General features: G+C 37.1%; 1 protein-coding gene across 4 annotated transcripts in view; it reads left to right on the top strand.

Annotated features, from left to right (window-relative positions):
- AQR (aquarius intron-binding spliceosomal factor) overlaps window positions 1–18,557 on the top strand; it is a 111,798-nt gene extending 93,241 nt beyond the window's left edge. The window contains exons 33-36 of one of the 4 annotated variants that reach the window (XM_082384935.1): window positions 670–844; window positions 4,161–4,274; window positions 7,322–7,684; window positions 17,445–18,557. In XM_082384935.1, the coding sequence (XP_082241061.1) occupies window positions 670–844; window positions 4,161–4,274; window positions 7,322–7,636 (604 nt within the window). In that variant the 3' untranslated portion in view covers window positions 7,637–7,684; window positions 17,445–18,557. Of the gene's footprint in view, window positions 1–669; window positions 845–4,160; window positions 4,275–7,321; window positions 7,925–8,517; window positions 9,657–12,092; window positions 12,809–17,444 lie in introns of those variants that run through there. The other 3 variants (XM_082384936.1, XM_082384934.1, XM_082384937.1) reach the window with 3 other exon arrangements.
- Window positions 18,558–18,785: the final 228 nt, after the last annotated feature.

Genomic DNA, 18,785 nt, shown 5'->3' with positions numbered 1-18,785 from the left:
TCATTCATCAGATAGCCAGCTACATGTATAGCTGGATCATGCATTTTGGCATTTTTATTACTGTTATGTGAACACTGAGACCTATTATAGTCCAGCCATTGGGCGTAGGTACTAGAGTAAATGCGTGAATAAGAGATGGTATTATTATGTTATATCATTCGTCATACTGTATTTCTGTTTGTATTTGTAATTATTATTATAAATAAGTATAAAACAGTACGATAAGAGTTATCTAGGAAGTAAAATTTGACCCATTAACCTTGACAGAGCATGGGAATTTGGTAGGTGATATGGAGCAAGGGCTGGTTTGAATTGATTCAGTGGTGGTGATACAGTAAATTGGTAACTGACAACCGAACTATATCGTAATACTAGTATAGCAACTTAAACCTTTTTAATCAGTCATTGGTTATTTTGTGATTCTCCCCACCCTCTCCCCGCAAAAAAAAACATAGAAGTTGGTAATAAAGCATTAACTTCTTACTTGGTTAACTAGTTACATAGCATTGATTAACTTAATGTTTATTCTGTTAAGTTTTTAAGAAGCTTAACTCTTTATTGCCACAGCTTAACAGGAATATTTACTGGAATATGTTTTAAAAATAAAAGGCTGCATAAATATATTACTAATCTTGATATGTTTTAATTCATTTTGTTTGTTTCTCAAAGGGATGTCCGTCGCTTAGTGGTGGCCATGTCTAGAGCCAGACTTGGACTTTATATCTTCGCCAGAGTATCCCTCTTCCAAAACTGTTTTGAACTAACTCCAGCTTTCAGCCAGCTCACAGCCCGCCCACTTCATTTGCATATAATTCCAACAGAACCTTTCCCAACCAGTAGGAAGGTAAGACCACAGGTGACCACGTTAGCAAAGAGCATCATCACATAAATCATCTGAACACCGGTTTAGAGTGCTGCTTATGCTAAGGAACTGAATTAAGATTTTCTATGTAAAAATAATGACACCAGCTAACATTTACTGAGTACTCACCACATATCAGGCAACTTCTCTGATCCAATTTCCAACATATGGAAAATGGGGTTAATAAGAAAACCTATTGAACAGGTTACCAATAGGAAATAAAATAATGTATGTCAAAGCTAATAGCCTGATACATGGTGGGTACTCAATAAATGTTACATTACATACGTTATCTTATTTCATCTCAGTAACAGCCCTGTTCAATAGGTTTTCTTATTAACCTCACTTTCCATATGTTGGAAACTGTGGATCCGAGAAGTTAAGTAGTTAAGCCACGCATCTGAGTAGATGGAGAGTCCAAGATTTAAAAACGCAAGCAGCCTGACTCCAGAGTCCATGTTAATCATCATCATACTATACTGCCTCTCTTCAGCTTTGTAAGGAGAACTTAGCTAATTACTTGATAACAGTAATAACTGGTTTAGCTCTTGGAGAACCCTCAAGAAGCTTGCATTCTGGGAGAAGGTGTCAGGGAACAGCACAAACACTTAACTCAGAGAAGTGCCACTCTCTCCTCATCCCTGCTACCCATCTCCTATCTCCCCTTCTTTCTTCCCTTTCCCACCCTCAGCTCCCAGAGGTAACATTATCTCTTCAGTTTCTGGCTTAGCCTTACTTTTGCACAAAGGAGCAGGTAACTTTATTTTCTTACGTTGTTTTCTTTCTTACATGAAGGTCAGCATACTATAGACTTTTGGGCTTGTGTGTGTTTTTAATTTAATGAAATGTCTTAGTGGTCCATTGAATTTTAAATAAAACTGTCTTAAACGTTCACAGTATACTTCTTTTCCCCACCTCTCTTTTTTCTATTTTTTAAAAAATTAAAATTTATTTTTTTATTTTTTCATTTTTTGGCCGCACTGTGTGGCTTGCAGGATCTTAGTTCCCTGACCAGGGATTGAACCCGGGCCCTCGGCAGTGAGAGCATGGAGTCCTAACCACTGGACTGCCAGGGTATTCCCCCCACCCCTCTTTTAAAAAAATAATAAAGTTAAATTCTGTGCGTTTGTTTTGTAATAATGTTAAGAACTTTTTTTTAATTGTTTTTTTTTTCCCTTTAAATAAAAGAAATGCTGCTGTGGAGGAATAGAAGGGAAAGGATGGAACGATACAATGGGATGGGGCCATGTGCAGCCTTGAGTGTCAGGCTCTGAGGTCTGGACACAGTCCTATAGCTATGAGGTTCTCAGTCTTTTGTGGACTGATTATTAAACAGGCACATTGCTGATGAGAGGTCTGGGACAGAGGCTAGGTATCTTCAGGTTTAACACACTCTCCAGGTGCTTCTAGCCAAGGGCTGCAGACACACCTGGAGGCAATACCAAGGAACAGAATGTTTGGAAAGTGGTGCTCTAGGCAGTACCATGGACTCAAGCCCTGGGGGCTGAAGGCTGGGAACATCTCCCCATCCTCTGCTCAGGAGACAGTGTGAGGGGTGAGGAGGACTGAGCAGCCCTGAATCTCAGGAGAGGCTGCTTCCAGCAAAGCCGCCAGATAATATGTAAATACAAACAAACAGAAAGACTTCCATGCTTTAAAGGCAATATTCCATAGTTGTAACAGCATGGCAGTCTTTGCACACAGAAGTTGTGACCGTAACAGAAAGTGACCACCATCCAAAGAACACCTGCTTATGTGCAATACCACCGTCCTGCTTAATTCTGAGAAATGCTATTTAATGTACTAAATATTTCTAACTTTATGTGCTTTAAATAATTTGTCACTTTAAGGTAAAATCCTTTTTCTTGATATGTTTTTTACCTCTATGATTTTCTGAATTGTACAGTAAAAAAGGATGAGACTTTATAAAAATTTTACAACTGACTTTAAATAGGAAAGTTCTTAATCTTTATTCTCAGATGGTTTAGAAGAAGTGCAGATTTTCTGTTTTCTTCATTTGCTTTACCACTTTACCTACACCGATAGAGTGGTGTTTCTCAGATTGTTGTCAGAAGCTACTGCATCAGAATCACCTTGTTCTCCCTCAGACCTACTGAATCAAAATCACTGGGGGCTACAACCCAGGCCTCTGTTATTTAACACTTTCTCCACATGGTTCTGATGGATACTACAAAGTTTACACCTTAGACTACTATTTGCCAACATTTTTGACCATACGCTTTATTAGTAAAGAAAAAAAAATCTTGCAGGAATTCACTGGCGATCCAGTGGTTAGGACTTCACGCTTCCACAGCAGGGGGCATAGGTTTGATCCCTGGTTGGGGAACTAAGATCCCACAAGCAACATGGCATGGCCGAAAAAAGAAAACTGGCAAATATTAACTCTCATGACTAACAGTCTATATATTAAGTAATAATAAATGATAGCTTCTTATTTTTTAGGAAAGCATAAATGGGAAGAATAATTTTAATATTTTCTTTGTGAATAGCCTTGAGAATTGCCTTTGGAGCATATGTGGTATTGGAGACCACTACTATAGACCATGTTGATTTTTTTTTCTGTTCAAATCATTGCTTATTTCTTATAAATTCTTCTACATTAGTTAGTAGACCAAAACTCATGTTTTACTTACCAACTTGAAATTATATTAAAAGCTAGTGACTCTTAGCTCTCTCATCATCTCTACCTTTTCTAAATTTAAATTGAATCACTTCTCTTCATGAAATCCTTATTTGACTCTAACAAACACTTACATGTTAATGTCCTCTTACTATTCTTATTTCCTCCAAACCCTAATAGTCAAATAGTGTTCATACATAAGATGGAGACATGGGCTTCTGTTGAAGTGTTAGCTTTCAGTGTCTTTCACTCTATACTTAACTTTCTTTTTCTTTTTTTTTAAAATTTATTTTATTGATGTATAGTTGATTTACAATGCTGCATTAGTTTCTGATGTACAGGAAAGTGATTGAGTTATACAAATATACACTCTTTCATACTCTTTTCCATTATGGTTTATCACAGGATATTGAATATAGCTCCCTGTGCTATACAGTAGGACCTTGTTGTTTATCCATTCTATACGTAATAGTTTGCATCTGCTAATCCCAAACTCCCAATCCATACCTCCCTTACCCACCCCCTCCTTGGCAACCACAAGTCTGTTCTCTATGTCTCTGAGTCTGTTTCTCTGTCTCGCAGATAAGTTCATTTGTGTCATACTTTAGATTCCACATATAAATGATTATACTTAACTTTCTTTTTGCCGTCTTCTAGAATGGAGAGAGACCATCTCATGAAGTACAGATAATAAAGAATATGCCCCAGATGGCAAACTTTGTATACAACATGTATATGCATTTGATACAGACCACACATCATTATCATCAGGTAAGTTTTCTCAAAATTGACTCTTATTTTTCTTGCTGTAGAATCTTCTCTGTTGCCGAATAAATCTTTAACGTACTTGATTCCTTGCGGGAAACCAGCTAAACCAAAGTAGATTACTATTCATGTAACATCCATATTTTAAAAACATCTTTTGTAGATATAATTTGGCATACAATAAATTCCACATATCTAAAGTATACAATTTGATATGTTCTGATATTTGTATATATCCATGAAACCATCACCGTAATCGAGATGATGAACATGTCCATTATCCCCAAAAGTTTTCCATGTACACCTTGATAATCCCTCTCGTCCCTCACCAGTTCCTTTTCCACCTTCTCCAGGAAACCAAGGATCTACTTTATGTCACAATAGATTAGTCTCCATTTTTTAGACATTTATGTAAATAGACTCATACAGCATGTACTTTTTTTTCCTACTTTTATTCAGCATTATTTTGATATTCATTTATGTTTCAGAATGTATCAGTAGTCCTTTTCCTTTTATTGCTGAATAAGTAATCCATTATGCAGATTACCAAGTTTACCCATTCATCCACTGATGGACATTTGGGTTGTTTCCAATTTTGGCTACTACAAATAAAGCTACTATGAACGTTCTCCTACAAGTCTTTGTACTTTCTCTTGGGTAAATTTCTAGGAGTGGAATGGTTGGATAGTATGGTAAGTATGTATTCAACTTCTTTTAAGAAACTGCCCACCTGTCTTACAAAGTGGTTGTACCATTTTATATTCCCACCAGCAATGTATGAGAGCTCACACACACTTACTACGTTTGGTCTTTTTATTTTAGCATTCCAGTAGGTGTGTAATGGTCTCGTTGTGGTTTTGATTGGCACTTCTCTAGTAACAATTGAAGTTGACCATCTTTTCATGTGGTTATTTACCATCTGCATATCTTTGAGGATGTGTCTGTTTAGGCCTCTCACTCACTTTTTCGGGTTGTTGTATTATTATTGAGTTTTGAGAGTTTTAAAATTTATTCTGACTACAAGTTCCTCATCAGATGTTTGTTTTACGAATAATTTCTCCTAGTCTGTGACTTGTTTTTTCATTTTTTTTTTTTTTTTGTTTTTTCATTTTTAAGTGTCTTTCAGAAAACAACAGTTTTAAATTTTGACAAAGTCCCAGTGTATCAAGTTGTTCTTTTGTGATTCATGCTTTCTATGTTCTAAAAGAACTTAGCCTGACCCAAAATTCAAGTTTTTTTTTTTCTAATGTTTTCTTCTAGAAGTTTTATAGTTTAATTTGCTATTTAGAGGTATGGTACATTGTGGGTTAATTTTTTTTTATATGGTGCAAGGTAAGGTTGCATTTTACTCATTTGCGTGTGGATATCCAGTTGTTCTAGCACCATTTCCTGAAAAGGCTATTTTTTCCCTCTGTTGACTTGCCTTGTCATTTTTTTTTTTTTTGAGATTAAAAAAGCAGTTTTTCAAATTGACACATAATTGACATAATTTTATATTAGTTTCAGGTGTATAAAATAATGATTCGCTATTTCTATATGTTGCAAAACAATCACCACAATAAATCTGATTAACATCCTTCACCACACAGAGTTACACATTGTTTTTCTTTTTTTTTTAAATTAATTTACTTTATTTATTTGTGGCCGTGTTGTGTCTTCGTTTCTGTGCAAGGGCTTTCTCTCGTTGCGGCAAGTGGGGGCCACTCTTCATCGTGGTGCGCAGGCCTCTCATTATCGCAGCCTCTCTTGTTGCAGAGCACAGGCTCCAGACATGCAGGCTCAGTAATTGTGGCTCACGGGCCTAGTTGCTCCGCGGCATGTGGGATCTTCCCAGACCAGGGCTCGAACCCGTGTCCCCTGCATTGGCAGGCAGATTCTCAACCACTGCGCCACCAGGGAAGCCCTTTTTTTCTTATGTTGAGAACTTTTAGGATCTCACCTTGTTGTCTTAGTAGAAAAATCAATTGACCACGTATGTGAGAGTCTACTTCTGGGCTTTCTATTCTGTTCTTTTGATCTTTGCATCTTTCCTTTTTGCCTTTATTACACTACCTTTATTAGAGTTTCTTTATCGTAAATCTTGAAATAAGATAATGTGTGTCCTTCAGTTTTGTTATTTTTCAAAATGGTTTTGGCTGTTCTAGTTCCTTTGCTTTTCTGTATAAATTTTAGAATCAGCTTGTCTATTTCAACCCCCAGAAAAAGCATGTTGAGGTTTTGATTAGGATCTTGGAGTATTACTGCTTAAGATCAATTTGGGGAAATTAACATCTTAACAATATTGAGTCTTCTTTCCATGAATATGATCTCTCTCTCCACTTCTTTAGGTCTTCTTTGAATTCCCTCCTCAGTGTTTGGCAGTTTTCAGCATACAGGCTTTATACATATGTTGTTAGTTTTATTGCTAAGTATTTCATATTTTGTGCTGCCATTGTGAATACTACTTTAAAACTTTTTCAGTTTCCAACAAGAGAAACAGTTCCTGAAGAGAGAAGCCCAGCTTTAGCTCCAGGCTGCCATGGGGTAAAAGGGAAGCCAGGCATATAGAGCTGCTCCAGTGTTCTGGTTAAGTGGGACAGAAGCCTTGTGCCCTGCTGCTCTCTCCCTGCCATGGCCTTGTCTCAAAGCTTGGTTCCTTCTCACCCCTCACAGGGCTCCTTGATTGAAGTTGGTCCTTTCTTGAGTTGGTGTGGCAGTCAGTCCTAATCAGCCACTGTTTTTCCAGAGTGTTACAATAAATTCCTTTGCTAAAAAATTTAATAGCTTTTGATATTGTTTTTCTCCCTGAGGATGTAATATATGATCTCATCATTATTATCTGATATCTATGCAGGCATATTCCATGGAGTCAGTAAAACTTAGGCCATTATCATCAGAGTTGTTACATCTGTAATAGAAAATGGCCAGCAGTGTTTTGGAGAATTCTAGAGTGACAGTATCAATTAGGAAGATAATGTTAATGTGAGAACTTAACTTTATAAGCCAGTGTCTTTCTATTTGGATTCATTGATGTTTTCTCTCTCTCTCTCTTTCTTTTTTTTTTTTTTCTTTAGACTTTATTACAGCTACCACCTGCTATGGTAGAAGAAGGTGAAGAAGTTCAAAGTCAGGAAACAGAATTGGAAACAGAAGAAGAGGCCACGCCTGCTCAAGCTGACATTGTACCTAGTCTAACAGATGCCAGCTCCAGTCAAGAAACCTCAGCCTCTCAGACTGAGACCATCCCCAGTCACACAGGAGCCAGTTCCAGTTCAGAGGCCATCCCTACTGAATCCGAGATCACTGCTACTGTGGCAGAACCTGTAGCTGTACCAGCGGAGAATAACACCCCTCAAGATGCCACATCCGCCCCCAGAGAAACCAAGTAGCCAAACTGTAGCCCTTCTTAGGGAGGACATTTCATTTATAAAGTCTAGGTAAAGTTACCTTTTGTATTTTACATATGCTTCTGCCATTTTAATGGCACTAATTAATATTCAGTCCTTATTTTTGTTAGCTGATCTCAATGTCTTCTTGTATATATGAAAAAAGAATGTGTGTGAACAACTCCAATTTTATTTGTTCAGTCAGAAGAGTAAATAACCATTCCTTTGATATTTTGATTATTAAATAACTATATCTGTAATCATACCTACATTAAAAGAATTTTCTACAGAGTAATAGTTCACATTTTTAGTGAACTTCTCTAAAGAAAAGGACAAAATATACTGGAATTAAATACAAATTACCTCAAGCAAGTGTCCAAATTGGGGAGGAAATCATTTCTTCTACCATAATGTAAGATGCTCAAGTCATGTTTCTTTCTGTCCCTCCTTTCTTTGCTGTCTTCCTTGATGGAAAGGCATCTACACCATAGGATATAAGTTGCTCTGATCCATTAAAGAAGACATGCATTTCCTTCCCCCAAATCTCAGAATGTGTAAAATCACCTAGAATGTCTCTTTATTTTGGGGGCCACTCCAGACCTAATGAATCAGAATCTCAGGGTTAGAGCCTAGGAACCTGCATTTTTATTTTTGCAGGTGCTACACAATTAATGTTTGAGTTGCTGGCCGAATGATATCAGATAAGGCTGGTGAGGCTGGGCCAAGATTTGTCATTCATCTAAGCAGGAAGGATCTGGCAGATCCATTTGGGCAGGAACAAAGGTCCAGGGTCTGGGCAGTGAAAATCAGTGAACTTAATTAATTCCTGTATTCAGGATGGATTTCTTCCAATGCAGAGCTTCTGAGTTTTCTGCCCTGTTTAGTTCTCTTGATAGATAACCAGCCATAAGGAGACCTTAAGGTAAAATGTGCTCCAGATTTGAGAAGGCATCTGTACTAGGACCTTGCTACTCAGGTATGGCTTGCATATCAGCAGCATCAGTGTTGCATTGAAATTTGTAAGAAATGGAAAAGTTTGGGCTCTACCCCACATTTGTTAAATCTCAATCTGCATTACAGCAAAGTCCCCAGGTGATTCATATGCACTTTGTAGTTTTAGAAGCGCTGTACTGAGATTACTGTGCTGTCCTCACATGAATGAGAGGTAGAATGGTGATCCTATGATGGTAGAGTTTACAGTGAGTATGACTGTTTTCTGACAATGGACCTCTGCTTATAAGTCCCTGGGCATGGTGACCAGAGAAGAGATGAATATGTGTATGTGGGGAGGGTGAACTTGCCCACTAGTTCTCTTCCCCATTCCCACATCTGCTAGAGTGGCTAAGGGGAGCATTTCCCCAAATCTAGTGCATCTGCCTTTAGGCTTGACCGTGTCCAACGAACTTTTGAAGAATTAAGCAAGAATTGCACACTGCCAATGACAAGACCAGTGCTTCTCATCTTGATATTTTGAAGCAATGATGAATTCATAAGGAAATTAAACCCAGAAAGTCAAGTCAATGATATTTTTGAGTGACTAATGTTTGCTTAAGTTTACCAGTCTGTGGTGGGTATAATTTAGACTTCCTGTCTTACAGTGCTCCTTGCAGCATCAACAATTGTGTTGGGTGGGGAAGGGGAAGATGAAAGTGATGGGATAATAAGGGGAGTGAAATGCCAAGGAAACGAACGTAGGAAACCTAGGTCTGTTTGTTATCAGAGTTAGGATGGAGCCAAATGGTCTGCTACATAATTTCTCTGAGTATAAGAATTTGAAAGCAGGTGTTATGGGCATCTGTATGAGGACTTGCACTCAGAATTATTTTCATTTGTGAATATATAGTATCAGGCTAAGCAAGAGGGAAAGAAGCTTTACCATATTACTGTCTTTCCTGGAAAAGACTGATTTTTCCCTCTACCCTTTAGAGGAAATGAATCATGATACCTGCAACCAAAGTAAGCAAAACTGCTGTGCTGCTTTCTCTTTAAATAAACCATTTTCCTAACACTGTATATCACTCTGTCTAGCTGGGTGACTGAACTTTTTTCTCTGCTGCTTGATTTTCTATCACACTAAAAAGAAAATTGTAACTGGAAGATGAATAATTCCTTTGCCTTTGTCAAATTAAGAAAGGGATGATGAAAGTGGGACCTGCATTATTTTAAATTGTTTATTCACTGGAAAGGCCAGTGAACTGCAGTTGACTATAGAACTGTGGAATTTTTAAAGGAACTTAAGAGATCTTTTCTAATCTTAAATAATGAGGAAACTGAATCAGATGGTCTTAACCAGGGTGGCAACTGTGGGAGACTGGAGTAGAATCCAATCTATAGTCCAGGACAGTTTTGTGCCTTTTTTTTTTTTTTTTAAATCAACCACACATGAGTAATTGCTTCATAAATTCAAAATTTTTCTATTTAATTTGGGATTACTACAGACACAGTTATTCTAGCCAGGTGACCATTTCAGATTAGTGTTCCCATTGCTCTCCATCCTGTTTTTCATATCTGAATATGTCATGATTTTGGAGTTTATTTTTAAAAGCAAGCCAAAAAGACACATGCCAAGAGAAAGAGCATGAAATGAAGCAATTCAAGTATTTAGACTTTTTTTCACAAAATGCTGAGTTAAGAAAGTACATTACCAGCAGTTGAGAATAAATAGCTCTATTGATTTGGGCAAATGAATGAGAAGATCTAAATATTATCAGGTCTCTTGAAGTTAGTGCGATGATAAAAGTTGATATTTTGCTAGATACTGAGAGAAATGGTATAAATGGGCCATTTGTGCTCCTATAAAAAATGAAGTTTTTATGATCAGGGGACAACATGATATTGTAAAACAGACTTTGGACTCATCCAGACCTGACTCAGATTTTACGTAATTTGCTCATCAGCATTTGGTTTGACCTTGACAAGTGTTATAACCTCTCTAAGTCCCAGTTTTATCTACAAAATGGGGGAAAGATCTGTTTGTTTGTTAATGGGGTAATGTTTATGAAAACATCTGGCACCTGGGTGCTCGGTAAATACCAGTCCCACCCTCTCCATTTTCCCCCAAATCTTTGAGACAGTGTAGGATATTGCCAGCCAGTCCTCTGACTTGAGTGCGTAGCTATGCCCCTATCCAGGGAGCATGGAGGAGGATTAAGAAGGGAACACATGGTGGCAGTTGACTTTTGAAGATCAAGGGTCAAATTTACTGATTGGAAACCTCGAAATCAGCCCATGGCAGCATTGAGGATGGTCTCTGCTGAAATTAAAATTTCTAGCAGAACAGCCTACCCAGATGGAGATAGTAGGTACCATTGTGCTTGGGATATATTGATAACATCAATTCCGTATCCTGTACTCCCCCACCCCAAGATCATCTATATTATTGCACTTACCTAGCTTGAATGTGCTTTTTCCTTTTTATCTTGCAGTCACTCACATGGTATTTTAGAGATGTTTCTTCAATTAAAATAAGATTAAAAAGATTTTTTAAAAAACGCTGACCCTTTTGCATGCACCAGAAGAGCAGTTAAAAACAAGCAGTGCCTTGCTTCCTGTGGAAAATGCTTGGCAGTTAGCCTTTGTAATTATGAAGCAATCATGTTAATAGATGTTTAAGAATAATACAACTGGAGCTGTACAGAGCCAAGGATGGAAATGAGCACATGAGACCATTTTTTCTTTACCCATTGCTGTTCTTCAGTGCCCGAGAAGGGGTTTTAATTCAGCAGTAGCCAGAAGCTTTGGACACTTTTTTTCTTCATAGGGACAATCCTGAGCTCAGTCCCCTGGAACATGACTCAGAATGCAGCACAGTTACAGCTGACTGCCAGCTTTATTGCCAGCTCTACCTTTTGGCTTACACTTACTTCGTTAGCTACTTAAACTTTTGCACTTACGTATAAAAGATGGCTAATCCCAGTATTTCTCAACATATGTTACAAAACCACCTGTCTTCAAAAATACTTTGAAAAACATGTTCTATGGTCAAATAAGTTTGAGGAACACAATTAATTATCATTCCCCATTTGCAGAATAACAATGCATTGTTAGCTAATTAAAGGTTCTTTCCTGCAGGAAAAAATCATGTTAACTTTGTTTAATCTAGCATTTGATTATCCCAAGCTTATTTGACCATAGAACTCTTTCTTTCTTTTTCTTTTTCTTTTTTTAAAAATAAGACATTCTAGAGAACTAGTTCCTCAGAACAGTTTGGGAGCCAATATTTTTACATTAGTAAATGAACTTTGATTCCCCCTTAGAAAATTAAGGGGATAAGAATATACCAGCCCCAATATGCTACTTTGTCATAAGGATTATTTTGAGCTAAAGGCAGTTGAGAAACAGCAGATACAGGAAGTATTCTCTGTCCTTGTGCTTCTGCCTAAAAGCAGGGCATAAATTTCCCTTTGTAAAGATGACATAAATTTCCATTTGTAAAGGTGTCCCCTCTCTCCTGTACCAGGAAGAAGACACCAACCCTTATCACCGGACACAGAGATGATGCTATGAAATGAGTCTGCATAAACAAACCTTACTAAAATGACCCTTATCTTCCATTAATTTCCCCGAGTATTTACTTTCCCACAATTTTCCACCCCTAAAAGCCCAAACTCCCCCCCCTTTTTTTTGTGCCTATTTACTTCTCCATAATTTATTGTCCTTTGTTAAAATGGTATATAAGCTTCAAAGCCTAACGGCTTCGGGGGGGAGTTTTTACTTTTCTGTGTAGGCCCCTGGAAGTAAAGTTAAAAACATCAATTAAATTTGCATGCTGTTTCTCCTATTAATTTGTCTTTTGACAGTTTAATTCACAGACCCCAGGTACAGACCTAAGAAGGTAAAGTCTTCCCTCCCCTACAAAAATAAGACTTTAATACATCGTTTTTCCGTAAGTAACAAGAGGCTAAAGTAACACAGCTGAAGAAGAATGTAGAGGTGAAGTGATTTGGACAGAATGTCATATTATAGTGTAATTTGTTGAATGTCACATGGTATTAATAGCAACATCCTGAAAATACAAATGAATACAAGTTTGATCAATGTACCATGACATTTGTTCGTGTGAGCCTTCTAAGAAAAGGTCGCTGAGCATTCTCTGTTTACATTTTAATTTGAGAGTCCAGGATTTCACACTAACCTTTTCTCATTTCTTACTGTGCAGTAAAAGAACAGTCCATATTTCCAGTGTGTCTTGTTTTCTCAGTTCTCTAAATGTTTGTTTTCTTTAAAAGTCTGTTTCAAAAAGGGAAAAGATTTAGTATGGTAAATAGGGGTGGACAAGAAATAATAGAAGAAAAAATGGTCCCCACCATCCTCTTTCTCTCTATCTTTGACTTACATCATACATTTACCCAACACTCTTCTTGCAGTAAATCTAAGTGCAAGAACCTCAATGGTAGCTGCTTCTCCTTGGGAGATACCTTGTTTAATATAAATGGCTCTTTTGAGAAACTGATTTTATTGACCTTTTTAAAAAAGTCAAGAGTTCTTGATAAGAAGTGGTCATATAAAATATTATCTTTTTCTACTCTCATTCATTGGTTCATTTTGAGGGGAGTTTTCTTCTGGTTTTTAGTTCAGTTATTTACAATAAATGTGGTTACTGTATTATGGTATTTTCATTACCCCTTTTCTTCTAGTAGCACTTTCCAGTGCTGATTTCTCCTAATCCCAGACTTCCCCAAGAATAGTAGTGGAACAAGAATAGAGCTAGTTAATTTGCATTTTATTTTGCTGGTTGACTACTTTTCACAGAAGTGAATTGAATTAAAAATAGTAAAAAGTTGGAAGATGTCTTTGAAACTAATTCTTGTGCATTCATAGACTGAGTACCTACTGTATGTCAGGCAACAATGCCATAGTTCATAGGTGAGAACACTGAGGCATTGGGTGGTTTGCCTAGGAGACTATGGTTAGTTGAACTGGGACCAGAACCACCATCTGACATTCAGGCAAATCCCTTACCTTGCTGTTCTTTAAACTTATTTGCTTGAAACAAATCAAAGTAGAAGGAGCCACACTTAATATTTCACAGATGAGCAAGGCAAGCCTACTAAAGAATTCCTCTCAGGCTTAGAATACCAGAGAGGAGACCAGGTTGCCAAAATCAGGATAGGAAATAAGAGGTCTATGAAAAAATATGCTTTAATGTTAACAGTGTTTATACTTACAGGTGAAAGCCAAATTAATACTTATTTTGGATTGGAAAAGGTATGAGAAACATATAATGGGGAGAGGCTATAGTAAGTAGTATTTAAGTGCCAAAATGCAAATTATCCTAAAGCTGTTTTAGTTTTAGACCAAGTCAGAACAGGTTAAATAACAACAGTTTTAAAAGAATGTAATATATGATAAGGGAAAAGTTAGAATTTACCAAGACCTGCACTTTAAATTACTATTATAGGCAAACCTCAGAGATATTGTGGGTTCATTCCAGACCACTGCAACAAATTGAATATCACAATAAAGAGAGTCACACTAATTTTTTCAGTTTCCCGGTGCATATAAAAGTTATTTTTATACTATACTGTAGCCTATTAAGTATGCTAAATAGTATTATGTCTAAAAAAGCATACATACCTTAATTTAAAAATACTTCATTGCAAAAAAAAAAATGCTGGGCTTCCCTGGTGGCACAGTGGCTGAGAATCTGCCTGCTAGTGCAGGGGACACGGGTTTGAGCCCTGGTCTGGGAGGATCCCACATGCCGCGGAGCAGCTAAGCCCGTGCACCACAACTACTGAGCCTGCGCGTCTGGAGCCTGTGCTCCGCAACAAGAGAGGCCGCCACAGTGAGAGGCCCGCGCACCGCGATGAAGAGTGGCCCCCGCTTGCCGCAACTAGAGAAAGCCCTCGCACAGAAACGAAGACCCAACATAGCAATCAATCAATCAATCAATCAATCAATCAATCTTAAAAAAAAAAAAAAAAGCTAACCATTATCTAAGCCTTCAACAAGTTATAATCTTCTTGCAGTAATAACACACAGGATCACTGCTCACAGATCACCGTAATAAATATAACAATAATGAAAAAGTTTGAAATATTGTAAGAGTTACCCAAATGTGACACAGAGACTCAAAGTGAGTAAATGCCAATGGGGAAATGGCGCTGATAGACTTAACACAAGGTTGCTTCAAACCTTCACTGCATTTAAAACATAGTATCTACAAAACGCAATAAAGTGAAGTGCAATAAAATGAGGAATGCCTGGTTCAGCCTTCCATTTTAACTCTACCTGCCGCACACCCAACGTTAGCATGTTTGGGAGCTGAAAAGAACATCTGTGTGAGCTCAAGTTCCCAGGAGCGAACGTCTGTTTCTAAAACAACTCAAAGCAAGATGCTCTTACGCAATTACGGAAATCCGTTGCGGTTTTTTAGAGGTGGCCATTGCAACTCTTGGTCTAGTTGGGCTCACTAAATGAATGGGCTCATCTGAGCAAGTAGAGAATGTGTTTCCTCTGCAGAAATACAGTCGTAGCTTTGGTGAAAAGACTCATGAATGTCAACTGTCATTGACACTTGAGAAATTAAATTGGTCAAGTGGTTCTCTTAAATTGACATGGTACTATGAATATTGGGCATGGGTAGTTTGGCCTGCTTTTGAGCTACATAAAAATGGAATCATACAAAATGTGCTTTTTTTGGTCTGCCTTCTCAAATAGATCGTAATGACATGAGGTAGGGATCAAGATTAACTGAGCACTATTTATTAGATCGTTCTTTCCCTCAACACACTATACTGTAATCTTTGTCATAAATCAAGTAATTGTATATGTGTGGGTCTGTTTCTGGAATTGTTTCATTGGTATATTTTTCTTTTCTTGTGCCAACATTTAACTGTTTTAATTACTGTAGCTTTACATTAAACCTTGACATCTGGTTGTGTATTCTCCCTTAGCTATATTCTTCAAGATATTGGCCACTCTTAATCTGTGTATACACATTAGAATCATCCTGTCAATTCTAAAAAAAAAGCAAAAAAAGACTTGCTTGGATTTTTATTGGGATTGTATTGATTCTATAGATCAATTTGGAGGAAAATTGATGTCTTTATCATTTAGGAATATGGTGTTTCTTTCCATTTACTTAAGCCTCCTTTAATCTCAATGTTTTGTAGTTTTCTAGGTAAAGGTTTTGGCCGTCTTCTGTTAAATTTATTCGTATTTGATTTTTTATGCTACTATAAATGGTACTTTTAAAACTACATTTTATTATGTTTTGTCATTATTTGTTACTGGTATATAGAAATACAGTATCTTTCTTGTATGTTGCCCTGGTATGTAGCGATCTTGTTGAATTCACTTATTATAGTATGACAGTAGATTATTTTGGGTTATCTACATACATAATTATGTCATATGTGAATAATGGTAGTTTTATTTCTTCTTCTTTGATCATTATACTTCTTATTTCCTTTTTAATCTTTGTGCCTTTTACTTCCCTTTTCTGCTTATTGGCTTATTGAAGACCTCCAGTACAGTGTTGAATGGAGGCAATCAAAATGAGTATCTTTGTTTCCTCCCAATCTTCGGGACAAAGCTTTTAATATTTCACCTATTGCTATAGGTCTTTGTGACACCCTGTACCAGATTTTGAGAGTTTCCATCTATGCCTAGTTTGCCAAGTGTTGTTGTTGTCATTGTTTTTAACATGAATGGATGTTGAAATCTCACAAATACTTTTTCAATGTATCCTCAACATGATTATAAGCTTTTTCTCCTTTATTCTGTTAATGTGGTGAATTGCATTGGTTTATTTTTCAACCTTTTTTTTTTCTCTTTTAATTTAGTTTTGGCTGTGTTGGGTCTTCGTTGCTGCGCTTGGGCTTTCTCTAGTTGTGGCGGGGGGGCTGCTCTTTGTTGTGGTGCGCGGGCTTCTCATCGCGGTGGCTTCTCTTGTTGCAGAGCACGGGCTCTAGGCACACGGGCTTCAGTAGATGTGGCACACGGGCTCAGCAGTTGTGGCTCGCAGGCTCTAGAGAGCAGGCTCAGTAGTTGTGGCGCACGTGGTTAGTTGCTCCGCGGCATGTGGGATCTTCCCAGACCAGGGCTCAAACCTGTGTCCCCTGCATTGGCAGGCGGATTCTTAACCACCAGGGAAGTCCCTTGGTTTATTTTTCTATTGATTTTTTTTTTCTTCTCGTCATGGGCCAAAATTGCTACTCTTTACATGCCGAATAACTTTTTAGTTGAATACTGGAAATTAAAAATGCTATGTTGTTGAATGTTTGGATTTTGTTGTCTTCCTTTAAAGACTGTTGAAGTCTCTTTTAGCAGGCAGTGACTTGTGGGTATTAGTTGACCTTTTTGATGTTTGTTTTTAAGCTTTGTTACACAGGTGTAGAGTACTTTACTCTAGGACTAGTTTAGCTCTGTCACTAAATTGTGACCTTTCTGTGGTCACTGCCCCAGGTGTTCAATGAGGTGTCTCGGTCTGGTAGAAATTTAAACCTTGATTTTCATGTGAGCTCTGGTAAATGTTTAGCTTATAGCTCCCAGGTAGTTGTTATTCGATTGACTTCATGGAGTTTCACACTGTGCATGTATAGATTAGTATTCAGCCAAAGACTTGAGGGGACCCCTCTTCAGACTTCTGGAGTTCTTCCTATGCATAACTCTCTCCTTTCATAGACTCTGCCCCCAAATTCCACCCAGCTCAACCTCCTCACGTTTTAGTTCCTAAAGTTGGTGAGACTGCTGGGCTTCTACTTAGGTTCTCCTTCCCTGTGCTGCTGTTTGGAAATTACCTCTCGGCAAAAAGCCAAGGCAATCACAGGGCTCACCTTGTTTTGTTTTGTTTCCTTTCTTTCAGGGATCAAAGACCTTTGCTGCCTGTTGTTCAACGTCTGAAAATAGTTGCCTCGTATATTTTGTCCAGTTTTCTAGTTGATTGTAGTGGGATGATGAGTTACTATTTCATGAGCAGAAGCAGAGGTTCTCACATTGATTGGTTTTTCAAATATTAAAGTGACCTCACATTCCTAATAATTTTAAAATAATTGCTGTAATAAGTTACTAATATTTTTATTAGGATTCTTGCATCTGTGAGAATTATAGAGATTGGTCTATAATTATTAAGATGATGATATTACTTTTATCAGATTGGGTATCAAGATTATGCTGACCTCATAAATTGAGTTGAAAGTATTCTCTCCTTCTTCTTTTACCGGAAGAGATTTTGAAAAAGTGGTGTTATTTCTTTTTTTAGCATTTGGAACAATTTACCAGTGAAGTCATCTAAGCCTGGAGATTTTTTTGTGAGGTTTTAAATTTCAGATTTAATTTATTTAATGGTGTAAGACTATTCTGTTTCTTGTTGGTTTTGGTAAGTTGTGTTTTTATAGGAATTGTCCATTTAAGCTGAATTTTAAAATTTATATGGGCAAAAGTAATGTATAATAACTTTTCAGCACAGCTTTAGCTATATCGTGCACATCCCATATCATGTTTTCATTAACATCCAGTTCAAGATGTTTCCTAATTTCCATTGGGACTTTTTCAAACACATTTTTTCATTTTCTTTGAAAATGTTTTGGAACTTAATAGAGGTGGTGGTTACACAAACTTGTGAATGCACTAAATACCACTTAATTGTTCTCTTTAAAATGGTTAACTTTATGTTATGTGAATTTCACCTCAATTTAAAAAAAAAAACAAAAATGCCTTTTAAGAAGTGGGTTTCTTAATTTCCAGGCATTTGGGCATCTTTCTTATCTTTTTGTTATTAACTTCTAGCTTTGTTCCACCATGGTCAGAGAACATACTCTGTATGATGAAAATCCCTTGAAATTTGTCAGGACTTTTATGGTACGTGTTTCACATGCACTTGAAAAGATTGTGTATTCTGTAGAAGTTAGGTACCATCATATGTATATACACACACGTATAAATTAGTGTTAATAAATTGTTAATTATTTTGTTCAAATCCCTTATATTCTCACTTTTTTTTTTGTCTGCTTGTTCTATCAGTTACTGAGAGAGGTGTGTTTTTAAAAAACATCTGAGTGTGTTATAGGCTTACTTCTTCTTTTAGTTCTATCAAGTTTTGCTTTGTGTATTTTGAGACCATGTTATTAAAAGCATACAAACATAGAATTATTATAGCTTCTTGATGGATGGATTGTTTTCAATTATTTAGAAATGTCTCTCTTTA

Source organism: Balaenoptera borealis, assembly GCF_965194805.1.
Source record: "Balaenoptera borealis genome assembly, chromosome: 3".
Taxonomy (NCBI): Eukaryota; Metazoa; Chordata; class Mammalia; order Artiodactyla; family Balaenopteridae; genus Balaenoptera; species Balaenoptera borealis.
This window is presented reverse-complemented; position numbering and strand designations above follow the sequence as displayed.